We start from the raw sequence: 27,433 nt of genomic DNA, 5'->3' as shown, positions 1-27,433 counted from the left end.
TGGAGAGAAATAGACACTCCAAATAGCTATTTAGTAGGTAAAATGTATAGAACTTCTTAAGTACGTGACCAAGAGGATTGAAAACATGTCCACACGAAAACTTGACGTGAATGTTCATAGAAGCTCTATTTATATTAGTCAAAAAAATGGAAACAACCCAAATGCCTATCAATTGATGAATAGTTTATTCATGCAAAGAAATATTATTCAGCCATAAAAAGAAATGAAGAACTGATACATGCCACAACTAGATGAACCCTGAAAATATTATTATAAGTGAAAGAAACTAACCCCACAGAAAAATTATATAGTATATGATTCCACTTATATACAATAAAATGTCAGAATAGGTAAATCCAAGAAACAGAAAGTAGATTAGTTCGGTTGCCAGGGGCTGTGGGTCAGGGGAAATGGAGAATGACTGCTTAATGGGTATTTTTCTTTTGAAGGTGATGAAATGTTCTGGAATTAGATCGTGGGCATGGTTACATAACTCAGTGACTATACTAAAAACTATTGAAATGTTCATTTTAAAGGGTGAATTTTATGGTATGTGAATTATATCTCAATAAAGCTGTTACTTTTTTTAAAAAAAAATCTATAGAACTTAGTATGGATTTAGATAAGTGAGGTGAGGAAGAAGGTGGTATCAAGGATAACACTATGGTTTCTGGCTTATGGATGGAGAAAGGATGCATAAGGAGGCCTAAGGGGGAGGGGCAGAGAAAGGTCTGAGTTTGACGTGTCTGAGGCTTTCAGGAGGGCAGGCACTGACCACAAAGGATAACGCAGTTAGAAGGCAGTGGTTCAGCTGGTCCCAAAGATACTCTGTTAGAAACGTTTTAAGAGAATCACCTAAGATAAATGGAAGCATAAACTTAAAATTCTTGTAGAAAACTCAAGGACCTTTGAAAGTAAGTCTAGCTCTGGCCTGTTTGGCTCAGTGGATAGAGCGTCAGCCTGCGGACTGTGGGTTCCCAGGTTCAATTCCGGTCAAGGACATGTACCTTGGTAGCTGGCACATCCCGGGGTGTGCAGGAAGCAGCGATCAATGTTTCTCTCTCATTGATGTTTCTCTCTATCCCTCTCCCTTCCTCTCTATAAATAAATAAATAAATAAATAAATAAATAAATAATCAATGAAATATATTTAAAAAAGGAAAGTCTACTAGACCCTACCAAGGTTCTGGGGAAACTGGCTGAAGAAACACAATGCTGAATGCAGAACTCACTTCCCCGCTGATTGTGGGACACCCACTTCTCATCCCCAGGGAGTACAGTCAGCAGGGGGATGGGATGAAGGGATGTTGCATCTGTAAGATCACCTTGGGTAAAAATAGTAAAAACAAAAAATCAGTTTAAAGAAGTTAAATTCATCTGTCCTCCTAAGAAATGGTTGGAAATGTTTTTAATAATAGAGATTTGGAAAACACTGAAGCCAGTCCAGAAGCATCATGTCTTTAAGCTTGAGCCATGTCATAGCATGTATCAGAACTTCCTTCTTAAAGTTGAATGATATCCCATGATACATATATTTACCACATTCTGGTTTTTCCATCTACCTGTCAATGGACACTTAGGTTGCTTCCACTTTTTGGCTATAGTGAATAATGCTACTCTGAACAGGGGTGTACTAATATCTTTTTGAGACCCTGCTTTCAATTCTTTAGGGTCTCTACCCAGTAGTGGGATTGCTGGGTCCTTTGGTAGTTCTCGTTTTTATTTTATTATTTTTTTTTTAATATATTTTATTGATTTTTCACAGAGAGGAAGAGAGAGGGACAGAGAGTTAGAAATATAGATGAGAGAGAATCATCGATCAGCTGCCTCTTGCACACCCCCCACTGGGGATATGCCCACAACCAATGTACATGCCCTTGACCGGAATCAAACCTGGGACCTTTCAGTCTGCAGGCCGATGCTCTAGCCACTGAGCCAAACCAGTTTCGGCTCGTTTTTATTTTATTTATTTATTTATTTTTATTTTTTATTTTATTTTTTTTTTTTGAGGAACGGGTGGTTCTGTTGTGTTCACCTGGAGCAGGACTGCTTCGGACAGAGGACAGCAGTGAGATGTGTGGGTGGCGGCCCTAAGTGCAGGTGCTTTATTGGGGGTGTGTACAATGTGATGGTAGATAAAGGGAACACAAACCATGGAGGATATGATCAGGGAAAATGGGCAATCTGTGTCTGGTGTTTCCTCTGAGATCATAAATTGTAGATGTTTATGAAGCCTCTTCTAAAATATTTCTTATTGCTTAACAAATAAATGCTGATTTGGAAAAATTCGTGCGTGACAGAAACGTGTAAAGCAGGAAGTAAAAGCCTTTGCCTCACCGGTCTGCAGTTGACAGGTGGTGTAGACTCCTCTGTGCATAATCTAAGAGGCTTTAAAAATGACTTCATTGTAACTGTGAGTGTGGGAAAATTACCGACTTAATAAGTTCTGGGCATTGTGGGGTGGGGCAGCTTTTTCTGCGCAGTGGGATCTGTTAAAGAAAGCTGCCATCCACAGAAGTGAAAATGAATCCCTTTGTTTATTAGGGAATTTTACAACTTGTATTAGTTGATGATTCTTTTTCTGTTGGCTCAATTACAGAATTACCAAGAAAAGAAAATCAGTGTTTCTTGCTTTCTAATGAAATGTTGAGGCCACACAGACAATGGTGGTTAGCATCTATTTGGAGAGTTCTGTCTTTGCTTTCATGAAAAGACTGATTTTTAAAAACCCACGGTGGCAGCCGGGTGGTGGGAATGGAAGGGCACAGATTTTATTATATTAAATAATAAGTCATCTACCTTGGATAATTTATATATTAATTTAATATCTTATTTCATGTCAATCTCTTTTTAAATAAACATTGTCTTCCTATGACATAACGAAGTATTCTGTAGTCCATATTACCCAGACTATTGAAAAGCACCTTCTCAGAAATTGACCCATATAAGGCCTCATATTTGATTTGTGACTCTGATTATAATAACATTGGAAGGATCTCCTGATGGGAAACCTTAAAACTCTGTTAGTTCTGACAGATGAAGCCGGCCTCACTCATGTGAATGACGTGGCTGCATAAATAAAACTTACACACAAATCCTCATACTTAGTTTTCCAGGGCTGCCAGCAAAAAGCAAAAGGCACCAATGCCTAGAACAAAGTGAGACACAAAAGTGAAGTGAGCCTTTGAAGTGGGGGCTCTGTGAGGCAGCGTCATATCATTACATAATAAAGGGCCAGATGTCCCAGAAGGAGGAAGAGGGATAGAGGGGTTGGACTGATCCACAAACTAGTTAATGAGGACCTGCTCAGACACATTGCAGCAGACAAAACTGAGAAGGAGCAGCCCAATGATCCTGCGCACACTAAGGCCACTATTAAATAAATGGTTCTTGGGTTTTAAATGATCAATCTTTTTCTCTAAACGGCCTCATCTTTTTTGATCCTTAGCAAGAGCTGGCAGGAGATGAGTACCTGCTGTGTTAGATTTATTTTTCTCCTCTGTGTCACAGGCAGTATAATAAATTGCGAAACCTCCTGAAGGATGCGCGTCATGATTGCGTTCTCTTTGCTAATGAATTCCAGCAGTCCTGCTACCTCCCTCGGGAGAGAGGAGAATCCATGGAAAAGTGGCAGACCAGGTATGGCACCGAATTGCTGTGTGTGTTCATGGGATCATCTTCTTTAACCTTGGCTCTTTGGGAATGAATCTAAGTGGCATGCTAAAATCAACAATTATTCTGGAACCATGATGAATGCTGAAATGCTTACTATGTCAATGTTTTAGATATGTCAATTGAATGCCTAATTGATCTATTTTAGAAATTATAATTAGGGAGGTTATACCCAGAGTGTCTTTGCCCCAGACCCTAATAGCTAGCAGAGTCATTCCAGTGATCCAAACGTCATCACTTCAATGCTTGTGTGTGGGAGGACGGGGAGTCCTACTCTGGAGCTAAGATCTCAGTTTCTCTGATGTACCTCTATTATCCCAACTAGCCTTAGTAAGCTGACACTGGTAGGCTCATTCTAGTAGATCTGTTTTAGGAAGAGCCGTGTCATAGTTCGGATCCACCTAAAAGCAGGGCCTGAAGCAAGGACTTGGTGTGAGTTGTTTACTTCTGAGGCAGTTCCCATAAGCAGGACTGAGGCAGTGGGGATAGTGAGACAGAGAAGGAGGGAACGCAGGGAAGGATGTGTTCATGCTGTGGGAAACCGAGGCTCCGTCCTGCTGGGATCCCCTGAGAAGCTGAGTAGAGTGTGCCTGAGAAGTTCCCTCGAAGGTCGGAGGCTAGGGCTTTGAGTGAGTGCCCCCTTTAGCTTTTTAGGATAAGCTTTTTCATTTATTTTTCGAGAGAAATGTCCATCAGTTGCCGCCTATATGTGCCCTGACCCAAATCGAACCTGTACCTAGGTATGTGCCCTGATCCAGGATCAAACCCTCAACCTTTTGGTGTGTGGGAGGACACTCCAAGCAACTGAGCCACCCAGCTTGTTTCTTTATCTTTTAAGCCTCACATAGCTTGTCATCCATGTGGTGCTGTGTCACTCACCCTCTCGGTAAAAAGCATTAGCAGATGGCAGAACCTCATCGTTTTTAGGCCACATCAAGCAATAAAGGGATCGAGGTGGCGAGTGGATGTCATGGGGAAGAAGAGATGTCAAGCACTTTCTTATTCATCTTTGTATCCCCCAGAGTACCCAACCCGGGGTGTTTATAACAGTGTCAGGAAGTATTTGTGGAGTGAATAGCTCGCTGTATAAACCAAAGGATTGCAGACGAAAGTAAGATATAAAATTCTGAATAAGAGCTTGTGTTTGTCTGCCCTGAGGGCTCACGTGCCCTTTGCTTTTCTAGGAGCATCTACAAGGCAGCCGTTTGGTACTATCACCACTGCCAGGACAGGATGCCCATCATCATGGTGACAGAAGACGAAGAGGCAGTTCCGCAGTACGGAAGTGAAACAGAAGGAGTGTTTGTGATTTCTTTCAAGGTATTTCCAGCTGCGGGTGTGTGTGTGTGTGTGTGTGTGTGTGTGTGTGCATTTCCTAAGTAGTTCCCAGAGGGCTCTAGATCCCTTTGGCAATATAGAAAATAAAGATTGAAGGAAGACTTGAAGAAGTTCCATGTCTTCATTACTCCCCAGCTAATTAATCTTGACTTTTGCAAATCTGCGCAAACTACCTGTGACTGTAAGGCCTATCGCATCCAAGACCTCAATCCAACAAGCCCCTGTTGACAGAAGCTCGTGTTTGTAGTTTCAGCAATAACAGTATTTAAGTGATGATGATGATGATGATAGGTTGAATCTTATAAAATTGCCACTGTTCTGTTGCTTTTGACCTACAAAATGGCGATTTTACCTAGTTCCACCTACTAGCAATATCTATGCCAGACACTGTTCTAAGTGTATTATTTCATTTAATTCTGGCAACAACCCTGTGAGGTATGTGTTATCATCCCCATTTTATTGGTGAGGAAGAAAACTAAAGCACAGAAAGGCTAAGCAACTTGCCCAAGGTTATATGGGTAGAACTGGGATTAGAACCCAGGCAGTCTTTATTCCAAAGCTCTTAACTTTCATGCCTTACTACCTCCCAAATAATTCCTCTGAATATATATAAAACACAATTTTAAAGGCCAGTCTTGTTTCTTCACTCTTCCCCGCTTATGAATATGCATGGGGGTTGAGAGAATAAAGGAAGGGGTGATACATGATATCGTTTTTGTGAGGGTTGTTGGGTCAGTTAGGTGTACAGATCACAGGAAGGAGCAGCATTATTGGTGGCAGGTTCTTGGTTGTCTTAGCAACACAGTTCTTCTATTTCGTAGGTACCTTTTGGGACATTAGGATGAGTATTAATCTCTCTATCGATTACTGGTCTCTTCTGCCTGCCCCGTTGGTCAATCAAGTTCCAAGGGTTGATATCTTTTTTTTGACTCAGAGACTAGAATGAGGTCCTCCATTACCCCTGTCAGTTTGCAGAAAGTCTAGTTGGATTTTGAATTGTAGATTCTATAAGTGTTCCAAGGTGCATGTATTGCTAAAGATTTGCCAATAGAATTCTCCTGGCCTGCCCCACTATAAAAAGTGTTCTGGCGTGCCAGCGAATTCCAGGGCACTGGATATTAATGGCAGTGTCACTTATTTTTTCTGTTGCAATACATCATGTCTTGTTGCTGCAGAGGACAGTTGACTAAAATTACATTTTTCTACTTTTTGTGAAAATTGTTTTTCTTTGTAGTTTAGTGGTGTAGTACAGTTTTATTTTGTATAGCATTTCCTAAGCAAACTCCTCTGTGACCAAGGACTTCATAGAAGTGAATGATAACAGGAGGAAGGAGATCCTGTGAAGATCAGATGGGAAGGAAGCCTGGAATCTTCTGTGGGGGCTTGAAGTTAGATGGGGAAGAGCGAAGGCAATAAAGCCTCTGGAATAGGTGGTTTATAGTAATAAAAGTTAATCGTGGTAACTTTTATACCTTCTCGTTATAAATTCAAACCTTGGATAACAGGACTGGAAAATTTTCTGCAAAATGAATTTCTTGATTTACATAAAGTCCTTAATTTATATAGTATCTGCTGAATTAGAGACCTTTGGGAAAATTTATTTTATCTTATTCATTCTTTTGGGTGTAAAGCCTGGTGCTTTTTTAAATCACTTCTAATCATTTAATGTAATTAGTTGCAATTTAGCTTAGATTTATGTGTGGGAGTTTTTGCAATTTAGGAGTAAAACTTTTTTTAAAATATATTTTTATTGATTTCAGAGAGGAGGGGAGATGGAGAGAAAGACAGAAGCATCAATGATGAGAGAGAATTACCAATAGGCCGCCTTCTGAATGCCCCCTACTGGGGATCAAGCCCACGACCTGGGCACGGGCCCTGACCAGGAGTCAACCATCTCCTCCTGATTCATAGGTCGACACTCAACCACTGAGCCAGACTGGCCGGGCAGACTTTTTTATCAATACTTTTCCTCTGATGTTTTAGCTATAAATTTGCCTTGTCAATGAACATGAAAAGTTGTACTGTGGCTTATGCAACAGCTATCACCTAAGCAAGCCTTATTTTCAGCACACTTTGCTCACTTGACTTTTCCCACTCTCTGCTCGTTTGACATTGCCAGTGGTTTGAGGGAAAGGAGACATTTTCTTACACACTTTACTTCTTGCCATTTTTATATACTTAAGTCTCTTATAAATTTCAAACATTTCAGGGTATTAAAAAAAAAGATAGGAGCTTTTTCTGTCCATTCATAATAGGCCATTATCTGCAGCAATGACATGACAGGCAGACTGTGTATATATGCCTGTGTGTGGCGAGAGAGGGAAGGAGATTTGAAAGTTCAGAGTAATCAGGGAGGTGGAAGGGTTCCATGGAGGAACAGCCTCCCTAGGGTTCATTGGCAAGGCTCCTGGGGTTAATGAGATGGTAGGAAGTGAACTAGTAGCATGAGGTTTAAAAAGGTTATGCTGATTTGACACATCTTCAAAACTGCATGCTGGTCGTTCCTGTTTGAGATTGTTTTATAATCCTACATAATAAAAGGGTAATATGCAAATTGATCCTAATGGCAGAAAACCAGAACGACCACTCGACCTGTCACTATGAGTCACATTGACTACCTCTTGGTCCCTTCCCCCAGCCAGCAGGCACCGATCTCCTGATGGTGAACAGGGAACTGGAGGTGAGTGGTAGCGGGGTGGGGGTGGGAGGCCAACTGCAGGCAGCTAGGGAAGAGGGCCCTGTCGCAGGCGAGGCCTAGGGATCCTACCCATGCACAAATTTCATGCACCGGGCCTCTAGTACTACTATAATGAAGAATTACTCTCTTCTGACCATGTTTCTCTTGTACCTTCATTGAATGCAGAATTACCTGGACAATTTCTGGCCTGATTTAAAAGCTGCCCACGAGCTTTGTGACTCTATCCTTCAGTCTCGGCGGGAAAGAGAGAATGAGAGTCAGGAGAGCCACAGGAAGGAGTACCCTGAGCATCTTCCCCTGGAAGTGTTAGAAGCTGGCATTAAGTCTGGACGCTACATCCAGGTGAGGTGGTAATGAGTGCGCATCAGCACGGCCAGTGTGTTTTCTTCTCTTCTTTCCTTGTCACCTGTCAGAAGTTGTCTGATTTCACAGGCTGTAAACAAGATGGGTGGCTATGAGCAAGCCCGGACCAGCGAAGTTTAAGGTGCTTTGGGAGTCATTCTTCCTGTAGACGTGGCTGTCTGGCTGGAACTGCTCTATAATGTTCTTAATTGGGTTACATGTTGAGCATCACACGAGTAACCTTGTAAATGCCTTCTGTCACTGGGAAAGAGGATGTATTTTTGAAACAAGGTCTAGAGGTTTGGCAGAATTATAAAATTTGTGGAACTTGGCTTATTCACTTCTTTGTCATTTTTTTCACCCCTTTCAAGGGTCCTTTATGATCCCCTAGAACCCAGAACCTGTATTCTGTCAGGGTCTTGAGAATAAAGCAGATAAAATTGTTCAGATTTTAAGTTTTGCATGTACGTGTGTGTGTGTGTGTGTGTGTGTGTGTTTCTATGCAGTTTTATTACATGGTTAGATTTGTGTATTTACTTCCACAATCAAGATATAGAATTGTTCTGTCTTGGATTTTGCATTTTTAACAAGCTACTCAGATTACTTTTATGTAGACAGAATAGAATACAACACTGAAATCCTTCCCGTAAGTGTGGGTATTTTAAATTAATATACCTAGAAGGACTAATTCTTCCAACTTGAGAGTAAATTTCACAACATTCTTGGGAGGGCACTTTGAGAAGGTTTTTAAAGACCACTCATCACTTAGGTAAGATAGATCTTGGCACTTTCAGCACCTGGTATAGCTAATAGTTCAAAATGATGGTGTATTCCCTGGAGAAAAGAAACCTTAGGTGATGAATATTAGTCCTAAACAAAGGGATCACAGACCTTATAAAAATATTATGGGGTTATTTTTATATAGGTTTTTTTTTTTATTTAAGTTTTTATATTTTGGAGATAAAAGCAGGCAGGAAAAAAATGTCCACATTGATTTTTATTATGATTTCAGGGAATTCTGAACGTCAACAAACACAGAGCACAAATAGAAGCTTTTGTGCGACTTCAAGGAGCCAGCAGTAAAGATTCAGGTTCAGTATAAACCTTACATAAATCTCCGTGCCAGCTTTTCGTTCTGATATTACCCAATGAAGGAAGTAAAGTTGAAATGGTCACATCGTATATGCCATGTCAGATATCCCCACGTACACACTGGGCGTGTGGGATCATGAGTTGATTTTTTTTCTTCTCTAACTTTTTGTTGATGATTTCTGAATTTATTGTCAGAAACTTTAAAAATTATAATAACTAATATTTTATTGAGTGGTTACTATGTACTAGGTACTTTTGTGAACACTTAACATCGGTATCATTGTTTTCCACCTTTTATACATGAGGACACACAAGGCTACACGCAAGGAACTAAACTCCAGGGAAGCACAGTAACTTACTTGCCCAAGAGCAACACTTGCTGAGTGGGGGGCTGAGACTGCCACTCCGACAGTCTGACCATGATTTTAAGACATTGCCCTGAACTGCATCAATGTGCTATCTTACCTCATTGGAATCACTAAAAAAGTATAAAATGAAGAAAATACGTAAATAAGTTGAATGATGGAATGTACTTCCTACGTCTACAATGGCACGGTGAAGAGACAGTCAGGGAGCGTGGCTGGGCTGAAGGAGAATGAGCAGTGGCTTTCTCGGGGCACCTGCTCATCAGAATCCCCCGTCAGTGCTGCAGTGTCCATAGTCCATCAGCTGCTGGCCTCGCCCCAGCTGCACGGCCCCTGCAGTGTGTGACAGAATCCCAGGGTAGGCTTCCATGGTCTCACGCAGGGACCTGTCACCTCCTTTAAAAGATGATGGAAGGTGATCCTTTATTAAAGCACATTATACAGTGTGCCATGGCGGCTGTGTTTACTCATTCCTAGCCTGTGGAACAAAATAAAGAAGCTTGACCTATCTTTTTTTTTAAAGGAGGCTTTTCTTTGTAGGAAAGCTGATTAGACCTCAGATACATTATGTTCGAAGTGCCTCACTGGTGTGGCGTCCCCCTTGGCTTGATGGGGTTTCTCTGTGCTGTCCACACATAGGTCTGGTTAGTGACATCCTAATCCACGGGATGAAGGCTCGAAACCGCTCGATTAACGGAGACATGGTGGTTGTGGAACTGCTTCCTAAAAGCGACTGGAAAGGAAGAACCGTGGCTTTGTGTGAGAATGACAGTGATGACAAGGCCACAGGGGAGTCCCCGAGTGAGCCCATGCCCACAGGTGAGCCAGCTGCAAAGTCACACAGTTACCCATTTCTCTTGTGCAGTGTTTACTTTGCCTCTCAGCAATCCAGAAATTTTGCGATTATTAATATACGATACCAGCTCTTTTCCTACGTTATCAGTTTCTCCTCTCTGCAGGTTTATATTCTCATCAGCACCCAAATTTGCTGTAACATCTCCCATCTTAAAAACAAAACCCCCTTGAGCCCCACATCCCCTGCAGCTACCACCCTTTTCTCTGTTTCCGTTTGTGGCGAGACTCAGTGAAACGGTTAACTTGCATTCTCTCTACTTCTTCTCTGCCCGTTTCCTCCCAAAGACACTACATTCAGGTGCGCTCTCCCCCCCCCCCCCCCCCATGTTCCCGCCCTAAAAGAAAACCTTGATCTCTTGTCAGAGCCACCAGCAACCTCAGTGGCCGCAGTCCGTGGCATAGGCAGCCTGTTGGTAGCACTTGGCCTCTGGACCACATCCTCGTCTTTGGCTTCTGGGTTCTTCCCTCCCGTGTAGGTTGCGCCCACCTCATTTCCTCTGCTGGTTACTCTCATCCTGTTGTCTGTCCTCTTGCAGGCACCTGGCTCCTCCCTGGCTCTCTTTTATCGCGCGCACCCTCCACAGGAGCGCTCACTCAGTCCCCTGGCGTTCTGTCTCCGGCCCAGACACCTTTAGCTCCAGGCTTGTCTGCTCGGTTGTCCGTTTGGCATCTTCCCCTGAATGTCTAATGGGCACCTCAAACTTAACACGCCTAATAACAAACTCCCTATTTCCAAACCTGCTCTTCCCATCTCCATGAACAGCATGTTCACTTTAAACTGGTCAACCCAAAGACCCTGGAGTCAGCCTTGAGTTTTCTTTCACACGTCAGCAAGTCCTAGCATCTCTGCCTGAATTCAGCCACTCCGTACTTCACCACTTCTCTCCTAATCGGGTCCACTCGAACTCCTTGGCGAGATTTCCCCAGCGGCCTCCTTGCTGGTCTCCTGCTCCCACCTTAGCTCCCAGATAGTCTTTTCTACTCACAGAAGTCACCATGGTCCTTTAAAAAATCTAGGTCTTGCCGAAACCGGTTTGGCTCAGTGGATAGAGCGTCGGCCTGTGGACTGAGAGGTCCCAGGTTCGATTCGGGTCAAGGGCATGTACCTTGGTTGCGGGCACATCCCCAGTAGGGGGTGTGCAAGAGGCAGCTGATCGATGATTATCTCTCATCGATGTTTCTAACTCTCTATCCCTCTCTCTTCCTCTCTGTAAAAAAATCAATAAAAATATATTTTTTTAAAAAGTTACTATGTTCTTTAAAAAAATAAAAAATAAATAAAAAATAAAAAATCTAGGTCTTGCCACATCCCCACTCAAAATTCTCCAATGGCTACTTCCTATTTCTCTGAATAAAATCCGAAGTCCTTACTCTGGCCCACAAGGTCCTGCCAGTGTGGGCTGCTGCTGTCATTGTCCTCACCATTCTGTTCTGCCATGAACCAACTTGTCCTTTCCACCACCGGAAACGAGCTGTCCCCAAGCATCCTCACCCCTCCTGTTCTCACTTCAAGTCTGCTCACATGTCACTTAATTTAAAATAACGCTACCTCTGACCCTTTCTTACTCTGGATCGCCTTACCCTACATATATCTTTCTTAGCAATCTTTACTGCCTCATATATTTATTGTGTTCACTGTTTCCCACCCTACAGTCACCCAGACTACAGTGTACACTCCGGGAAATTAAGGACTTTGTGTTTTGTTTTGTTTTTATTGATTTTTTTACAGAGAGGAAGGGAGAGGGATAGAGGGCTAGAAACATCGATGAGAGAAAAACATCCATCAGCTGCCTCCTGCATGCCCCCCACTGGGGTTGTGCCCGCAACCAAAATACATGCCCTTGACGGAATTGAACCCGGGACCCTTCAGTCCACAGGCTGACGCTCCATCCACCCAGCCAGACCGGGTTTGGCAAGGACTTTGTTTTGATACTGCTGTATTCCCTGCACCTAGCACAGGATGATTGCTGGTAGAGGCTCAATGAATGTTTGTGAAAAGAAAAGATAGCACTTTTAAAAATATCTATTTTTATTGATTTTAGAGGAGAACAGAGAGGGAGGGAGGGAGAGAGAGAAACATCAATGATGAGAGAGAATCATTGATTGGCTGCCTCCTGTATGCCCCACACTGGGGATTGAGCCTGTAACCGGGCATGTGCTCTGACTAGGAATCACACTGTAATCTCTTGGTTCATAGGTCAGTGCTCAACCACTGAGCCACTCTGGCCAGACAGAGACACTTTTAAATAGTAAAACTTGTTTTTTCAGTCAATGATGATTAAAAGTGTTATGTATCAGTCTTAAATGATTTGTATCTTTTCCTGTATATTATGTTGGGCCCAACAATCTTGGCTGGTGGGAAAATGCAAGAAAAATGGTAAAAATGTCCAGTAGAGGGAGCTGGTTTAAAAAAGTAAAAACCATTGACTTTTCCCAACATTCCTAAACCTGAGGTCAGTAAGGTAAGAGTAAAAGAGGAAGTGGGATGATTCTAAATGTCACATCAGGCCCCTCAGAAGAAAGGGCATACTGCCAACGTTACTTAAAAAATCTGTTTAGCCGAAAGCAGTTTGGCTCAGTGGATAGAGCATCGGCCTGCGGACTGAAAGGTCCCAGGTTCGATTCCGGTCAAGGGCATGTACATTGGTTGTGAGCACATTCCCAGTAGGGGTGTGCAAGAGGCAGCTGATAGATGTTTCTCTCATCGATGTTTCTAACTCTATCTCTCTCACTTCCTCTCCGTAAAAAATCAATAAGAGCCGGGACCGGTTTGGCTCAATGGATAGAGCGTCGGCCTGCGGACTGAAAGGTCCCAGGTTCGATTCCGGTCAAGGGCATGTACATTGGTTGTGAGCACATTCCCAGTAGGGGGTGTGCAAGAGGCAGCTGATAGATGTTTCTCTCATCGATGTTTCTAACTCTATCTCTCTCACTTCCTCTCTGTAAAAAATCAATAAGAGCCGGGACCGGTTTGGCTCAATGGATAGAGCGTCGGCTTGGGGACTGACGGGCCCGGGTTCGATTCCGGTCAAAGGCATGTACCTTGGTTGCGGGCACATCCCCAGTGGGGGATGTGCAAGAGGCAGCTGATCGATGACTCTCTCTCATTGATGTTTCTAACTCTCTATCTCGCTCCCTTCCTCTCTGTAGAAAAATCAATAAAATATATTTTTTTTAAAAATCAATAAGATATATTAAAAAAAAAAAAAAAAAACAACTGTTTAGCCCTAGCCAGTTTGGCTCAGTGGCTATCAGTGGCTAGAGCATCTGCCTGCAGATGGAAGGGTCCCAGTTTGATTCTGGTCCAGGGCACAAACCTGGGTTTTGGGCTCCATTCCCAGTGTGGGGTGTGCAGGGGGCAGCTGATCAATGATTCTCTCCCATCATTGATGTTTTTATCTCCTTCTCCCTCTCAGAAATCATTAAAAAATATTTTTTAATTGTTTCTATCTATCTTAATAATAAAATGCTAGTAAGGCAAATGCTGAAGCATCTCTCGACATGTGTGGATGTGCTTGAAAAAATGGGATGTTGTATTTCCTGCTTTTTTCCTCACTTACTGCTAAACTTGTCTGAGTCCAAATAGGTGACATCTCACCACTTAACGTTTGTTTTCTTTTGTTTTGTTTCCCCAAAGGCAGAGTGGTGGGCATCCTCCAGAAGAACTGGCGGGATTATGTGGTGACATTTCCATCCAAAGAAGAGGTCCAATCTCAGGGGAAAAATGCTCAGAAAATCCTAGTTACACCTTGGGATTACAGAATTCCTAAAATCCGAATTAGCACTCAGCAGGCAGAAGCCCTCCAGGTAGCTGACATTGTACCTCTACTGTTTTCCTCCAGTTTCTGCCAGCTCCTGAGCAGTTCCAGAAAGCATTGCTAATTCTTTTGCATAAGAAGGCATAAAATGCCCTAGCTGGTTTGGCTCAGCGGATAGTGTTGGCCTGCAAACTGGAAAGTCCCAGGTTTGATTCCAGTCAAGGGGACCAAGTCCCTGCTTGATCCCCAGTGGGGGACTTGCAGGAGGCAGCCAATCAATGATTTTCTCTCACCATGGATGTTTCTATCTCTCTCCCTCTTCCTTCCTCTCTGAAATCAATAAAAATATATTTTTTAAAAAAGAAGGCATAAATTGTTGATAGCATCTGGCATTTGAGATCCCGTTTTTCTTAAATTCTAAATATATAGAACCATCTATTAAGTAGTCCTTGGTTAATGAATGAAGGCCAGAGAGAAACCGTCCTAGAAAGAGCTGTGTAAGACAACTAGAGAGAACATACATTATCCAGCTGTCCAACACAGAAACTTTGAATAGATACCCTGTGCCAACACTAACAAGCTTTCTTCTAGCAAGCGATACAGAAATACGATCACTCTGCCCTGTAGAGATGATATAGTGATACTTCACAGAATCGATTATCCATAAAGGAATGGAGCACCAGAGAGAAGACATAAACAAGAAAGTTAGAAATTAAACTTTCACTGTGGGGAAGAGTGTAAGCATCACCCAATCTGATTAGCCTGATGCTTTGCTGTTTCTACATGAGACAGTAACCTGGTCATTGTGTACCTTTCCATCTGGGAGCCGTATGGTGTACGGCTTTCTGAGGCCAGTTGGAAGTGCTGCTTTCCTTATCCAGGGTTTGCTAGAATTTGGGAGCATTGGCGTCAATCACACTGATACCTTCTTCCCCACCAGAAGATGACTTAAGAAATAAGAAATTAACTCCCATACACACACAAAAAAAAAAATTAGTATTTTTGTTTTGGGAATTTAATTTAGATTGTGCATAAATCAATTTGGATTGTGCATAAATAAATTTTTTCCTTGTGTTGCAAATGTTAACTAAAATGTGTTAGTAGGCTTTCTTTTCTTTTTTTAATAAACTAAAATTCCCAGCCCATTTATTTGATGTAGAGAGGTGATGCCTTCCTCCAAAGCAGTGGGCCAGGTGTTTATATACCATATGATATTTGGTAAGACCTATTTTTAAAAACACACACCCGTTATTTGCAAATTGGCTACTTTTGGAGCACGTTGTGGTTTCTCTCTTGTTTTTTGGTGTTTCTCATTGATCTACTTAATTCCTGGCGCTGGGCTCATGTGTTTTGTTCGTGTTTTTTTCTCTCCTTTTGTGCAGGACTTCAGGGTGGTCGTGCGCATTGATTCCTGGGAGTCGACATCCGTGTACCCAAACGGACATTTTGTGCGTGTTTTAGGAAGAATCGGAGATCTGGAAGGAGAAATTGCAACCATCCTGGTGGAAAACAATATTTCTGTCGCCCCTTTCTCAGAAGCTCAGGTCAGATTTCGCTGAGAACCTGGGTCGGGTGAAAGACATTTTGTACTTTTTCTTTTTGCCTCTGTTGTTGTTGGTTTCATCATTAAGAGAGAGACGAAATCTTGGCACTGTCACAATTCACTGTCTAGGAACACATAATGAAAAATTCTCACTCTTCTTTAGTCTATGTTTGGACCAGAGTGAAATCAGCTTGAAGTGCAGAGTTAGTTTCCTGTAGCTTCACAGCTCTCAAGTTTTTACATTTTCCAACTGTGCTTAAAAATGGTATGTCATATCTTACAGTCAGTACGCATCCATCCCCAGCAACTGCAAGGGTACCTAGTTACAGACTCACTGGGCTCTGCTCCCTGGCGCAATCACTCACAGAGGCCTGCGGAGGCTGCGGGGAGCAGCTTGTTGGGCTCCATACATCTCTGGTCCTGGGTAAAAAATAGCATCCTCATTACAAAACAGCTTTTGTAACCTTTACAGAAGACAAAACTTTCATGAACATAAAGCATCAGCTATTTTCATCACTTTGTGATCTTTTAAAATCCTCATAAATCTTGTTTATTATTCTTGCATAGCTATATTCCTAGTGTGCACACACTATTTTCTGTGCTGCTTCTTTCAGTTAAAATTATTTTTATATATTGATGTAGCCTACTTACCTTTATTTTTTTAATTTATCTGTATTGTTGAAAGTATTGGGGATGTCCCCTTTGTTTTTTCGTTGTTGTTTTTTTCCAATAGACTCTCCCTCCTCCCGGCACCCGCCCGAGCCTACTTATTTTTAGTAGTTATAGCAAATTATTGTATATTGATGTACTCTAGTTCGCTTAAGTGTTCCTCAGTTGTTGGGCATTTGAGCTGTTTAATTTTTCAGTATTATTAAAAAAAATGCTATTTCAAATATGTACTTTTATAAACATTGTGTGTTTTTTTCTTCTTAATCATTTTCCTTGGAATGTAATCCTTCAAGTGAGATTACCAAATCAAAGGACATAAACAATTTAAATAGCCTTTGTTATGCATTGGCAGATTGTTCTTCAGAAAAATTGGACCAGTTTGCATTGCCATCAGGAGCATATGGGTGTTATTTTCAGTGCAGTTTTTGACAGATCAGTAGATATATTAGTAAAATATTTTAGAATATTTTACATTGTTAAATTTTTATGTTTAACATTAGTTTTTGGAGATTATTTGTTGACTTGTTTCGGCTCTTAATGAAAATGTTAGAGTAAAATAAGCCTGGATTAGATTTACAGGACAAGAATTCTCTTCCCTTTTAGCCTACTTAGCTACAGATTGATGGTTTAAGTGGGTAATAATGGAGAGAGAATGCTCTAGATTGGTCCTGCTTAAATTATCTTTGAGGAATACACTTCTCTAAAACAATAAGCTTTTAATATTTGGGACATTTTAAAATTTTTTCAGGGTTTGACTTGAATTAAAAGCTCAACTACAGCCGGGACCGGTTTGGCTCAATGGATAGAGCGTCGGCTTGGGGACTAAAGGGCCCCGGGTTCGATTCCGGTCAAGGGCATGTACCTTGGTTGCAGGCATATCCCCAGTAGGGGGTGTGCAAGAGGCAGCTGATCAATGACTCTCTCATTGATGTTTCGAACTCTCTATCTCTCTCCCTTCCACTCTGTACAAAAATCAATAAAATATATTTAAAAAAAAAAAAAAAAAAAAAAAGCTCAACTACAGTCGAAACTAGTTTGGCTCAGTGGCTAGAGCGTCGGCCTGCGGACTGAAAGGTCCCAGGTTTGATTCCGGTCAAGGGCATGTACCTTGGTTGCAGGCACATCCCCAGTATGGGGTGTGCAAGAGGCAGCTGATCGATGATTCTATCTCATCGATGATTCTAACTCTCTATCCCTCTCTCTTCCTCTCCATAAAAAAATCAATAAAATATTTTTTTTTTAAAAAAAAAGAAAGCTCAACTACATTTAAATAAATGGATCATTTGAAAATGAAGTAGAGGCTGTACCCTTTGTATGCCACCCATTAATTTCTGCTTGAGCCCCGTAACTAAAGAGGCTGGTGAAAGTTGTGGAACCTTCCTGTCAGACTGGGAGGGTCCCTATAGGCAGGAGACTGTGTTATTTCTATAGACTCCTGACTTTTCAGAGCCTAGCACATTTTCAGACACATATGAGGCACCTAAGAAATCACTATTGATCAAAAGAAGCAAGCACAGGTCAATTGCAGAGGGTAGCAGGTAATGAATGGGATTTCTATGAGGTCACATTGAGATTGTCAGAGTAGATTTCTATAGGAAACGTGTGCTGGGGAATTAATCAATATTTGGCCTCCCGTTGGACAGATGTGTAAGATGCCAGTAAACACACCAGAAAATCCCTGGAAGGTGAGTCCTGAAGAGGAACGAGAACGTAGAGACTTGCGGGAAACCCATCTTGTATTCAGCATTGACCCCAAAGGTTGTGAAGACGTGGACGACACGCTCTCAGTCAGAACCTTAAACAACGGCAACCTGGAGCTCGGGGTCCACATTGCAGATGTCACACACTTTGTGGCTCCCAATTCTTACGTTGACATTGAGGCTAAGACAAGGTAATGCTATTTGAAATAAGCAGTGTGATTACGTGTCTGTCCCTGTAACGCATTCTGTAACTATGCTAGTTTCAGATTTTCAAAACGTAGATTTCACAGTTTATTACAATGCTGCAGATCGCTTACAGGAGAAAAAGCTGAGATGCACTTCCCCTTTTCCCTTTAGAAAAATAGTACCTTGATCAATGTACCTTGCTTTTTGTAACAGAACCTTTTCACACATTATTTCCTTCTAAATTGAAATGGGTTAAATTTTTCAAGTAGCAATATACTATTTTATATAAATACTGGATCATTACACTCTAATTTTTTTTTTTTATACAACTAAGAGTCGTGTCATTTTCCCTTTCCTTTTTTATATCAGTGGAAGCAGACTCTGCCCGAAGCGGCATCGCTTAGAAAAGTAAGAACATGGGAGTAGCTTTATTACCCAGTCGGCTGCACTTTATGGAAAAACAACAGCCTTAGGGAATTTGTGCTGAGATTTTGGCCGTTTACCTCACAGTAACCCAGGCAGTCAGCAGTTGTGCTTCTTGCTGCTGAAGGTCATGTACTGTCTGTGTGTCTTCCACAGGGCCACCACCTACTACTTAGCAGACCGACGCTATGATATGCTGCCCTCCATCCTCAGCTCGGATTTGTGCTCCCTTCTGGGAGGCGTCGATAGGTGAATTCATTATTTTTACCTGTGTGACACCTGGTGCTCTTGCTTCTGGCCTCTTTCTCCTCTTATTTCTAATACACTTTATCACCCTACACCGCACCCATGCTTACTCCCCGTATTCTCTGTACCACTCTGTATTTCCAGAAAGCTTTATTTCTCCAGTCTTCCCTTCCTCTCTCTCCCTGTGAGGCTCTTTCTCCCTCTGTTTTTTGGCTTTTTAATGTTGGCTAACATCTGGGAACATTTGTGCATATATAGTCCTTGGTTGAGGCTGTTTTGCATAAGGAGCATGAACTTAGGAAGGTGTGATGTTATTTTTTGTAGTTAAAGTTTCTATCTATTATTGAATAGGTAATAAAACCATGTAGTCCAAAAATTTATACTTCTAAAACATTTAGTGAAAGAATCCCTCCTATCACTTTCCCTTAGTTACCAATCTATCTATATATATACAAGCCTAAGCAATGCTTGTACCATCCGACTAGTAGCTATGACAAACACTGACCACCAGGGGGCAGACGCTCAATGCAGGTGATGCCAAGCTGCAGTGACTTGGCAGCTGCAATTCTCAGGCGATGCACCCGAAACCAGAGAGGAAGAAGCCCAATTCCGGGGTGCGTTACCTGAGAACTGCCCTCTCACAATCTGGAACCCCTCGGGGGACGTCAGAGAGCCCATTTCAGCCCGCAGGCCAGGCCAAAGGACCCCACCAGTGCCCAAATCCGTGCACTGGGCCTCTAGTTTTGTACATATTTTTCTAGGTATAACACACATAAGCACAAGTATGGACATGTGGTCTGTCTTTTTTTTTTTTTTCCAGAGAGGAAGGAAGAGGGAGAGAGAGATGGAAACATCAGTGATGAAAGAGAATCATTGATTGGCTGCCTCCTGCACACCCCCAACTGGGGATTGAACCCACAACCCAGGCATATGCTCTTGAGTGGAATCGAACCCAGGATTTTTATTCCACTCAGCCAAACCAGCTAGGGTGATATGTGGTGTTTCTTTTTTACACAAATGGTGATACGTGTTATATACAGGGTGGGGTAAAAGTAGGTTTACAGTTGTTTATGTGGAAGACAATGCCATAATTAATAAACAAACCTGTACTGAATTACTTAGAACATAAGTCATTTCATATTTTTAAAAGTACAGTGTAACTGCCGAAACCAGTTTGGCTCACTGGATAGAGCATCTGCCTGCGGACTGAAAGGTCCCAGGTTTGATTTCGGTCAAGGGCATGTACCTTGGTTGCAGGCACATCCCCAGTAGGGGGTGTGCAAGAGGCAGCTGATCGATGTTTCTTTCTCATCAATGTTTCTAACTCTATCCCTCTCTCTTCCTCTCTGTAAAAAATCAATTTATATATATATATATATATATATATATATATATATATATATTTTTTTTTTTTAAGTAGGAAAGGTTAAAGAAAGGAATTAGAAGGAAAATCAGGTAAAGAAAAAAAAAAAGTTGTTTAAAAGTACAGTGTGTATCTGGAGGATAAATTCCTAAAGTGGAATTTCTGTGTCAAAGGAATATGTAGTCCAGCCAGTGTGGCCCAGTGGTTGAGTGTCAACCAATGAATCAAGAGGTCACAGTTTGATTCCTGGTCAGGGCATATGCCTGGGTTGTGGCCTTGATCCCCCAGTACGCAGAGGGCAGCTGATCAGTGATTCTCTCTTATCATTGATGTTTCTATCTCTCTCTCCCTTTTCTTTCCCCTCTGAAATCAGTAAAAACATGTTCTTTTTTAAATAAAATAAATATAAATTTTTAAAAAAACAAACCTTGAAAAAAAATTTTCATAATTTTTTAAAGATCTATGTATTAGATAGAGTTAATCAAGTTTCCCTGTAGAGGTTACAACCACTACATTTCCACCATCAATGGATGGGAATTTTCCCCACAGTCTTGCCAACACAGTATGTTCTAATTTTTTAACTTTGCCAATTTGATAGATAAAAATTGTATTTTAGAGTGGTTTTAGTTTGCATTTTAATTCAACTACTACAAGTAAAGTTAAAATTTTTATGTTTAATAGTCATTTACATATCCCTTTCTGTGAATTATTACATGTTTCTTTGCCCTTTTTTTGAGTTTTTGATCTATGTAGTAATTGATTTATAAGAGCTTTTTTGTATTTTGGGGGAAAATAGTGGGGGTTTTGGTTTTGGTTTTGGGGGGTTTTTTTGGTGAGGATATTTTTTCCTTTGCTTTTTAGAGAGAGTGGAAGGGAGGAAAATGGGGGTTAGAGGGGAGAGAAACGTTGATGTGAAACACATCGATTGGTTGCCTCCAGCATATGCCCTCGACCAAGACTGGGGATTGAACCAATGTGCCCGTGACCAGGAATCGAACCCCAAATCCTTCAGTGTGCCATCCAGCACTCTAACCACTGATCAACACCGGCTAGGGCTAGCCCTTTTTTTATGAGTTGTAAATGCTGCATGTTTTTTTTTTTTTTTTAATCTTTATTGTTCATATTATTACAAAGGTTCCTCATTTCTTCCCCCCTCCACCAGGTTCCCACCCCACCCGCTTCCCCCTTTCCCTCCCCCATTGTCCTCATCCATAGGTGCACAGTTTATGTTCAGTCTCTTCCTCCCTCCCTTTCCCCGATAGTAAATCCCTTTTCAGATAGTAACTCAGTTACTTAGCTAAATGCTGCATGTTTTTAAAGAGAGTGATTTGGTAGCTGAGTGGTTCTTTAGTAAGTGGTCTTTTTGCTAATTTACCTACCATCAAGACTGACGTTCAGTGTCATTCTATGTGATTTGAAATGCTTTGCTCTTCTTTGCTAGAGAGCCAGGAGACTTGACTCCCTCTGTCATTGCAATGTTATTCTAATTAAATTAAAAAGGAAAGCTGTAAGGTAGGATTTCTAACATAACATGTGAACTCATTTCAGATTTGCTCAGAGCCCCAAAAAATCTAGTCTAACTTTATTTAGTGATGGAGTGTTTAGGTTGAGACATCAGATCAAAAACTTGTAGCAATGCCATTTATTTCAAGCTACACTTAGAGTCTAGTTCTGCTTGCTTCAAAAATGGGAGAATTCAATAATCATTTCAGCGTTACTGGTTTGTAGGTACGCTGTGAGCATCATGTGGGAATTGGATAAAACCTCCTATGAAATTAAGAAAGTGTGGTACGGCAGAACCATTATTCGGTCATCATACAAACTGTTTTACGAAGCAGCCCAGGAACTACTGGACGGAAACTTCAACATCATCGATGATATTCCAGAATTCAGAGGCTTGGATGAGAGGAGCAGACAAGCCAGGCTGGAGGAGTTGGTGTGGGCAGTGGGAAAGCTGACTGACATCGCACGCCACGTCCGAGCTAAACGAGACCTCTGCGGCGCCCTGGAGCTGGAAGGGGTGGAAGTTCGCGTGCAGCTGGATGAAAAGAAGAACATCCGTGACCTCATCCCCAAGCAGCCCCTGGAAGTCCATGAGACGGTGGCTGAGTGCATGATCCTAGCCAACCACTGGGTAGCCAAGAAGATCTGGGAGAGCTTCCCTCATCAGGCCTTGTTGCGCCAACACCCTCCTCCACACCAGGAGTTCTTCTCGGAGTTGAGAGAATGTGCTAAAGCGAAAGGCTTCTTCATAGATACACGGTAGTTCCTCTTTTGAGGGGGCAGCGGAATGGGAGGGGATGCTGTACGCTTATTTATCTTACAGTAGATCTTAAAATGTGATAGCCAGATCGTTGACCAAAAATAGAAAACTTCTTGGCTTTTTCTTCATATACTAAAATGTAGGTAGAGAGCCTCAAATGAAAACAAGTCTACTGAGGCATAATTTTGACCCACTACAATTTGTAATACGGAAGTAAAGAACCCTGATTTAATTTCATCTAGTCCTCAGGCAAATCCCCCAAAATAACTCTGTTTATTTCACTGCTTTAAAAATGCAGCAGATCATAAGGCACCACACTGATGGCAAATTAGTCCACCATGGATGGAGACGTTTTACTCCCTACCTCCAGGATAAAATGTTTCCCTGTTAAAAAGGATGTATAAGAGGATTTTTCCATATTTTATTTTGAAGTAACAGGTGCTAATTTTATTCATTAATCAAAGTGGATTTTTTGCCACTATCTTAGCTGATGGTATCTTTTGCTCACAGTATTGCTTTGCTTTCTTATTCCTCATTCTCCATCATTCCTTTCCCTCTTTTCTCTTAGTGGGCTACATACGGAACTGAATTATATGCTCTATTTTTTTTTAATATTTTATTGATTTTTTACAGAGAGGAAGGGAGAGGGATAGAGAACTAGAAACATCGACGAGAGAAAAACAATTGACCAGCTGCCTCCTGCACACCCCCTACTGGGGATGTGCCCGCAACCAAGGTACATGCCCTTGACCGGAATCGAACCTGGAACCTTTCAGTCCGCAGACCAACGCTCTTCCACTGAGCCAAACCGGTTTCGGCTATATGCTCTATTATTAAATTTTTAGTATAATCCTATATTTCCTGTGGGTGTTTTTTTTAATTTTTTTAATATTATTTTTTACTGATTTTACAAAGAGGAAGGGAGAGTGATAGATAGAAACATCGATCAGCTGCCTCCTACATGACCCCTATTATGGATCAAGCCCACTGTCTGGCATGTGCCCTGACCAGGAATTGAACTGTAACTTCCTGGTTCATGGGCCGACACTCAACCACTGACCCACACCAGCTAAGCTATTTACTTGATTTTTAAAAATTATTTGAGAGTAAATAAATAGAATGATTTCTCTCTTTAAATAATAATTTAGGTTTATTTTACTTATGTACCTCGTTTAGGTTAGTTTTTTTTTTTTTTTTTTTAACTCTATCTGGCTCTATAATTCTTGATATTAAAAAAAAGAAAAAGTCCAGCCCTCATGGGTTTGGCTCAGGTGGTTGGGACATTTGATTCCTGGTGGTTTGATTCCCGATCAGGTTACATACCCAAGTTGTAGATTCATACACAGAAGGCAACTGATCAATGTTTCTCTCACATTGATGTTTCTGGTTTGTAGGTACACTCTCTCCCTTCCTCTCTCTCTCTCTTGAATCAATGAAAACATCCTCAGGTGTAGATTAAAAAAAGAAAAGAAAAAAGTCCATTCTTTGATCTACAGTATGTTTAGGTTAAAGGTGTTAGGAGTTCAACAAGTATTGGACCACCTGCTTTGTGCCAAGCCTTAATTTAACCTTGCAGGCATTACCACATTACCCTTTACTACTCAGGAAACAGACTGATGAGTGAAGTGTTCCCCTCAGAGTGTTAGCTTACGAGTCATTTCTGGGGACTAAATAAAAGTCCTTCCGTTTTTCTGTCAGGTCCAATAAGACACTGGCTGATTCTCTGGATAACGCGAATGACCCTGATGACCCCATTGTGAACCGACTGCTCCGCTCCATGGCCACCCAGGCCATGTCCAACGCCCTCTACTTCTCCACCGGCTCCTGCGCGGAGGAGGAGTTCCATCACTATGGTGAGTGATAACGTTGTCCTTCTGCGGCCCTCACCTTGAGCAGGTTGTTTCAGAAGTAGTTTCTGTTGTTATTTATTTTGATCTTTTTGTTCTTTTTGAAGGTCTTGCATTAGATAAATACACTCACTTTACTTCTCCAATAAGAAGATATGCAGATATCATAGTACACCGATTGTTAATGGCAGCCATTTCAAAAGATAAGAAAATGGAAGTTACGGAAAATTTGTTCAGCAACAAAGATCTTGAGGAATTATGCAGACATATCAACAATAGAAACCGAGTAAGAAGGGTTTTAATTTCTCTTACCCAGTATCTCTTTTGCTAAGAGAATATCACCTTTTATTGTGTAATAGAATGAAGTACCACATATTCTAGCAAATTAAGTGTTAGAATCATTCTAACCAATGAAATAACGTGAAAAATTACAAAAGCTTGTTGCGTAGCTCTTAATACATTTACAAATGTCCTTAAGTAATTTAATTTAGATTTTGAAGATTTAACAAGATTTTTTTCCCTAAAATGTAGAAATGTAAAATATCATCTATCATCTTACCATCCAGAGATAACCATTATTAACAATTTTAGATAATGCTTATTTATAAAAATATTATACCATACCTGTTGTTTTGAAATCTACCTTTTTTTCTACTTAAAACATATGTTATTGATTGCACACCATGTCAATATACTTACATCATTGTTTTAGAAGCTGTTTTGTGTTCTATTTCATATTGTTGCTAGTGGCTTCAATATTGCACAGCATCAAACTAGATCATTTGGTGACACATAAAATTATTGTTCAGCAACAAAGATCTTGAGGAATTATGCAGACATATCAACAATAGAAACCTTAATGTTTAATATAATTGTCTATATCCAATGTTCTATAGTTCTGTGCTTTACAGTATGATTATAGCCACTAGCCATGTTGGCTATTTAAAGATTTTTAATTGATGCGAGAGAAACATCCACCAGTTGCCTCCTTCATGTGCCCAGATCGGGGATCAAACCTGAAACCTAGGTATGGGCCCCAACCAGGAATCGAACCCACAACCTTCTTGGTGTATGGGATGACGTTCCAACCTGGGGCAGAACCTAGCCTTTGTGAAGACATTGTTTCTGTGGGACTGTAAATTTCATGTTTCTTCTGGAATGTCAGAGAAGTCTGTCATCATGCTTTGGGTTGTTCTTCTTACAGGCAGCACAGCATTCTCAGAAGCAGTCTACGGAGCTCTTCCAATGCATGTATTTTAAAGACAAAGACCAAGAAACTGAGGAGCGTTGCATAGCCGATGGCGTTATTTATTCAATTAGAACAAATGGTGTGCTTGTATTTATACCAAGGTATGTTATGTCTAACATAAAAACTGTTAATAAATTATAGTTAAACTAAAAGTGTAGAGCAACAAACAATACTTTAGATATAATTAAGATATTTATTTTAGCAATTATTATTTTTTAAATATATTTTTATTGATTTCAGAAAGGAAGGGAGAGGGGGAGATAGAGATAGAAATAGCAGTGATGATAGAAAATCATTGATGGGCTGCTCCACACTGGAGATCGAGCCTGCAACCAAGACATGTTCCCTGACCGGGAATCAAACCATGACCTTCTGGTTCATAGGTCAATGCCCAACCACTGAGTCATGCCAGCCAGGCTTTTAGCAATTATTTATAGTTACCATATGTACATAATATATTATAAACAGTAGGGAAAAGTAGGTTTACAGTTATTCATATAGAAAATAATGGAATAATTAATAAATAATAAAAGAATAAACTGTGTTTCATATATTCACAACTGTAAACTTACTTTTGCCTCATCCTGTATAATTCACTATAAAAGTATAAAAGATTAGAATCTAATATATCTTTATCAGTCTTAGGATAGGATTTTACTTATTTAGCAAGATATTTTGTTTGATCAATGAAATAAAAGTTTAGAGGTAAGTCACAGGAAAAATGATTTTTAATTTAAAAGAAAAACTAGCATTCTGGGTAATTATTCCAGATCTGCATACTAAGAACATATTATCTCTGGATTTTTATTCCGGCAATGATTCAGGTTTGGGATTAAAGGTGCTGCTTATCTAAAAAATAAAGACGGCTTAGTAATCTCATGTGGACCAGACAGCCGTTCTGAATGGAAGCCAGGATCCCTTCAACGATTTCAGAACAAAATCACCTCTACCACAACAGCAGGGGACTCTGTTACGTTCCACTTGTTTGACCATGTAACAGTAAGTCTTGTATTTACATTACATATCGCTTCCAGTGTAAGGAACAAAGAATGTGATTTAGTAATACCCATTTTATCCTCTGTGATAGGTGAGGATATCCGTACAGGCCTCTCGATGCCATTCCGATACAATCAGGCTTGAAATAATGAGCAACAAACCATACATGATACCAGATACAGAACTTCTTCATCAGAGTGCCCCCTTGCTAAAGAGTGACTTGGTGAAGGAGGTAACTAGATCTGTGGAGGAAGCTCATCTGGCCCAAGAAGTCAAAGGAAACATCATTCAGGAAGATTTTCAAAAATACTGCCAAACCAAGGGAAGAAGCCTCTACATGCTTCTAGAAGAGATACGGGACCTGGCTCTCCTAGATGTCTCAGACAGTCATGGAATATGAAATACTCATGTTCAATAAAATAAAAGGGTTTCATGTGAATGTTTTACCCTCTTCCCAACAATAACGTTAGTCGAATTTTTGTGTCACTGAATGTTCTAATCGATTGAGATTGGGTAAATAATTCACATACTGTAGTCCCCCCTTAACTGCAATTTTGCTTACCATGTTTTCAGTTACCCACAGACAACCACAGTAAAAAAATATTAAATGGAAAATTCCAGAAGTAAACAATTCATAAGTTGCAAAGTGCATGCCATTCTGCATAGCATGATGAAATCTTGCTGTCCTACTGCATCCCGTACAAGACATGAATCTTCCAGTGTATCCACAGCAAAGCAGTATATGCAGTCAATCTGTTAGTCACTCAGCCATCTTGGTTATCAGGTTGACTGTCAGGTTTGCAGTGTTTGTGTTTCAAGTAACCTTCA

At 41.0% G+C, this 27,433-nt stretch overlaps 1 protein-coding gene across 2 annotated transcripts in view; it reads left to right on the top strand.

Moving 5' to 3' along the window:
• DIS3L (DIS3 like exosome 3'-5' exoribonuclease) overlaps nt 1-27,044 on the top strand; it is a 33,041-nt gene extending 5,997 nt beyond the window's left edge. For both annotated transcript variants that reach the window (XM_084886712.1, XM_084886713.1), the window contains exons 3-17: nt 3,511-3,639; nt 4,857-4,992; nt 7,874-8,050; nt 9,063-9,141; nt 10,147-10,326; nt 14,000-14,169; nt 15,503-15,664; nt 17,976-18,223; nt 18,798-18,890; nt 21,979-22,512; nt 24,212-24,366; nt 24,468-24,646; nt 25,565-25,710; nt 26,434-26,608; nt 26,697-27,044. In XM_084886712.1, coding sequence (XP_084742838.1) covers nt 3,511-3,639; nt 4,857-4,992; nt 7,874-8,050; nt 9,063-9,141; nt 10,147-10,326; nt 14,000-14,169; nt 15,503-15,664; nt 17,976-18,223; nt 18,798-18,890; nt 21,979-22,512; nt 24,212-24,366; nt 24,468-24,646; nt 25,565-25,710; nt 26,434-26,608; nt 26,697-27,005 — 2,872 coding nt within the window. In that variant the 3' untranslated portion in view covers nt 27,006-27,044. The remainder of the gene's footprint in view (nt 1-3,510; nt 3,640-4,856; nt 4,993-7,873; nt 8,051-9,062; nt 9,142-10,146; nt 10,327-13,999; nt 14,170-15,502; nt 15,665-17,975; nt 18,224-18,797; nt 18,891-21,978; nt 22,513-24,211; nt 24,367-24,467; nt 24,647-25,564; nt 25,711-26,433; nt 26,609-26,696) is intronic.
• Nucleotides 27,045-27,433: the final 389 nt, after the last annotated feature.

This window comes from Pipistrellus hanaki (genome assembly GCF_964339955.1).
Source record: "Pipistrellus hanaki genome assembly, chromosome: 1".
In the NCBI taxonomy this organism is placed as follows: domain Eukaryota; kingdom Metazoa; phylum Chordata; class Mammalia; order Chiroptera; family Vespertilionidae; genus Pipistrellus; species Pipistrellus hanaki.
This window is presented reverse-complemented; position numbering and strand designations above follow the sequence as displayed.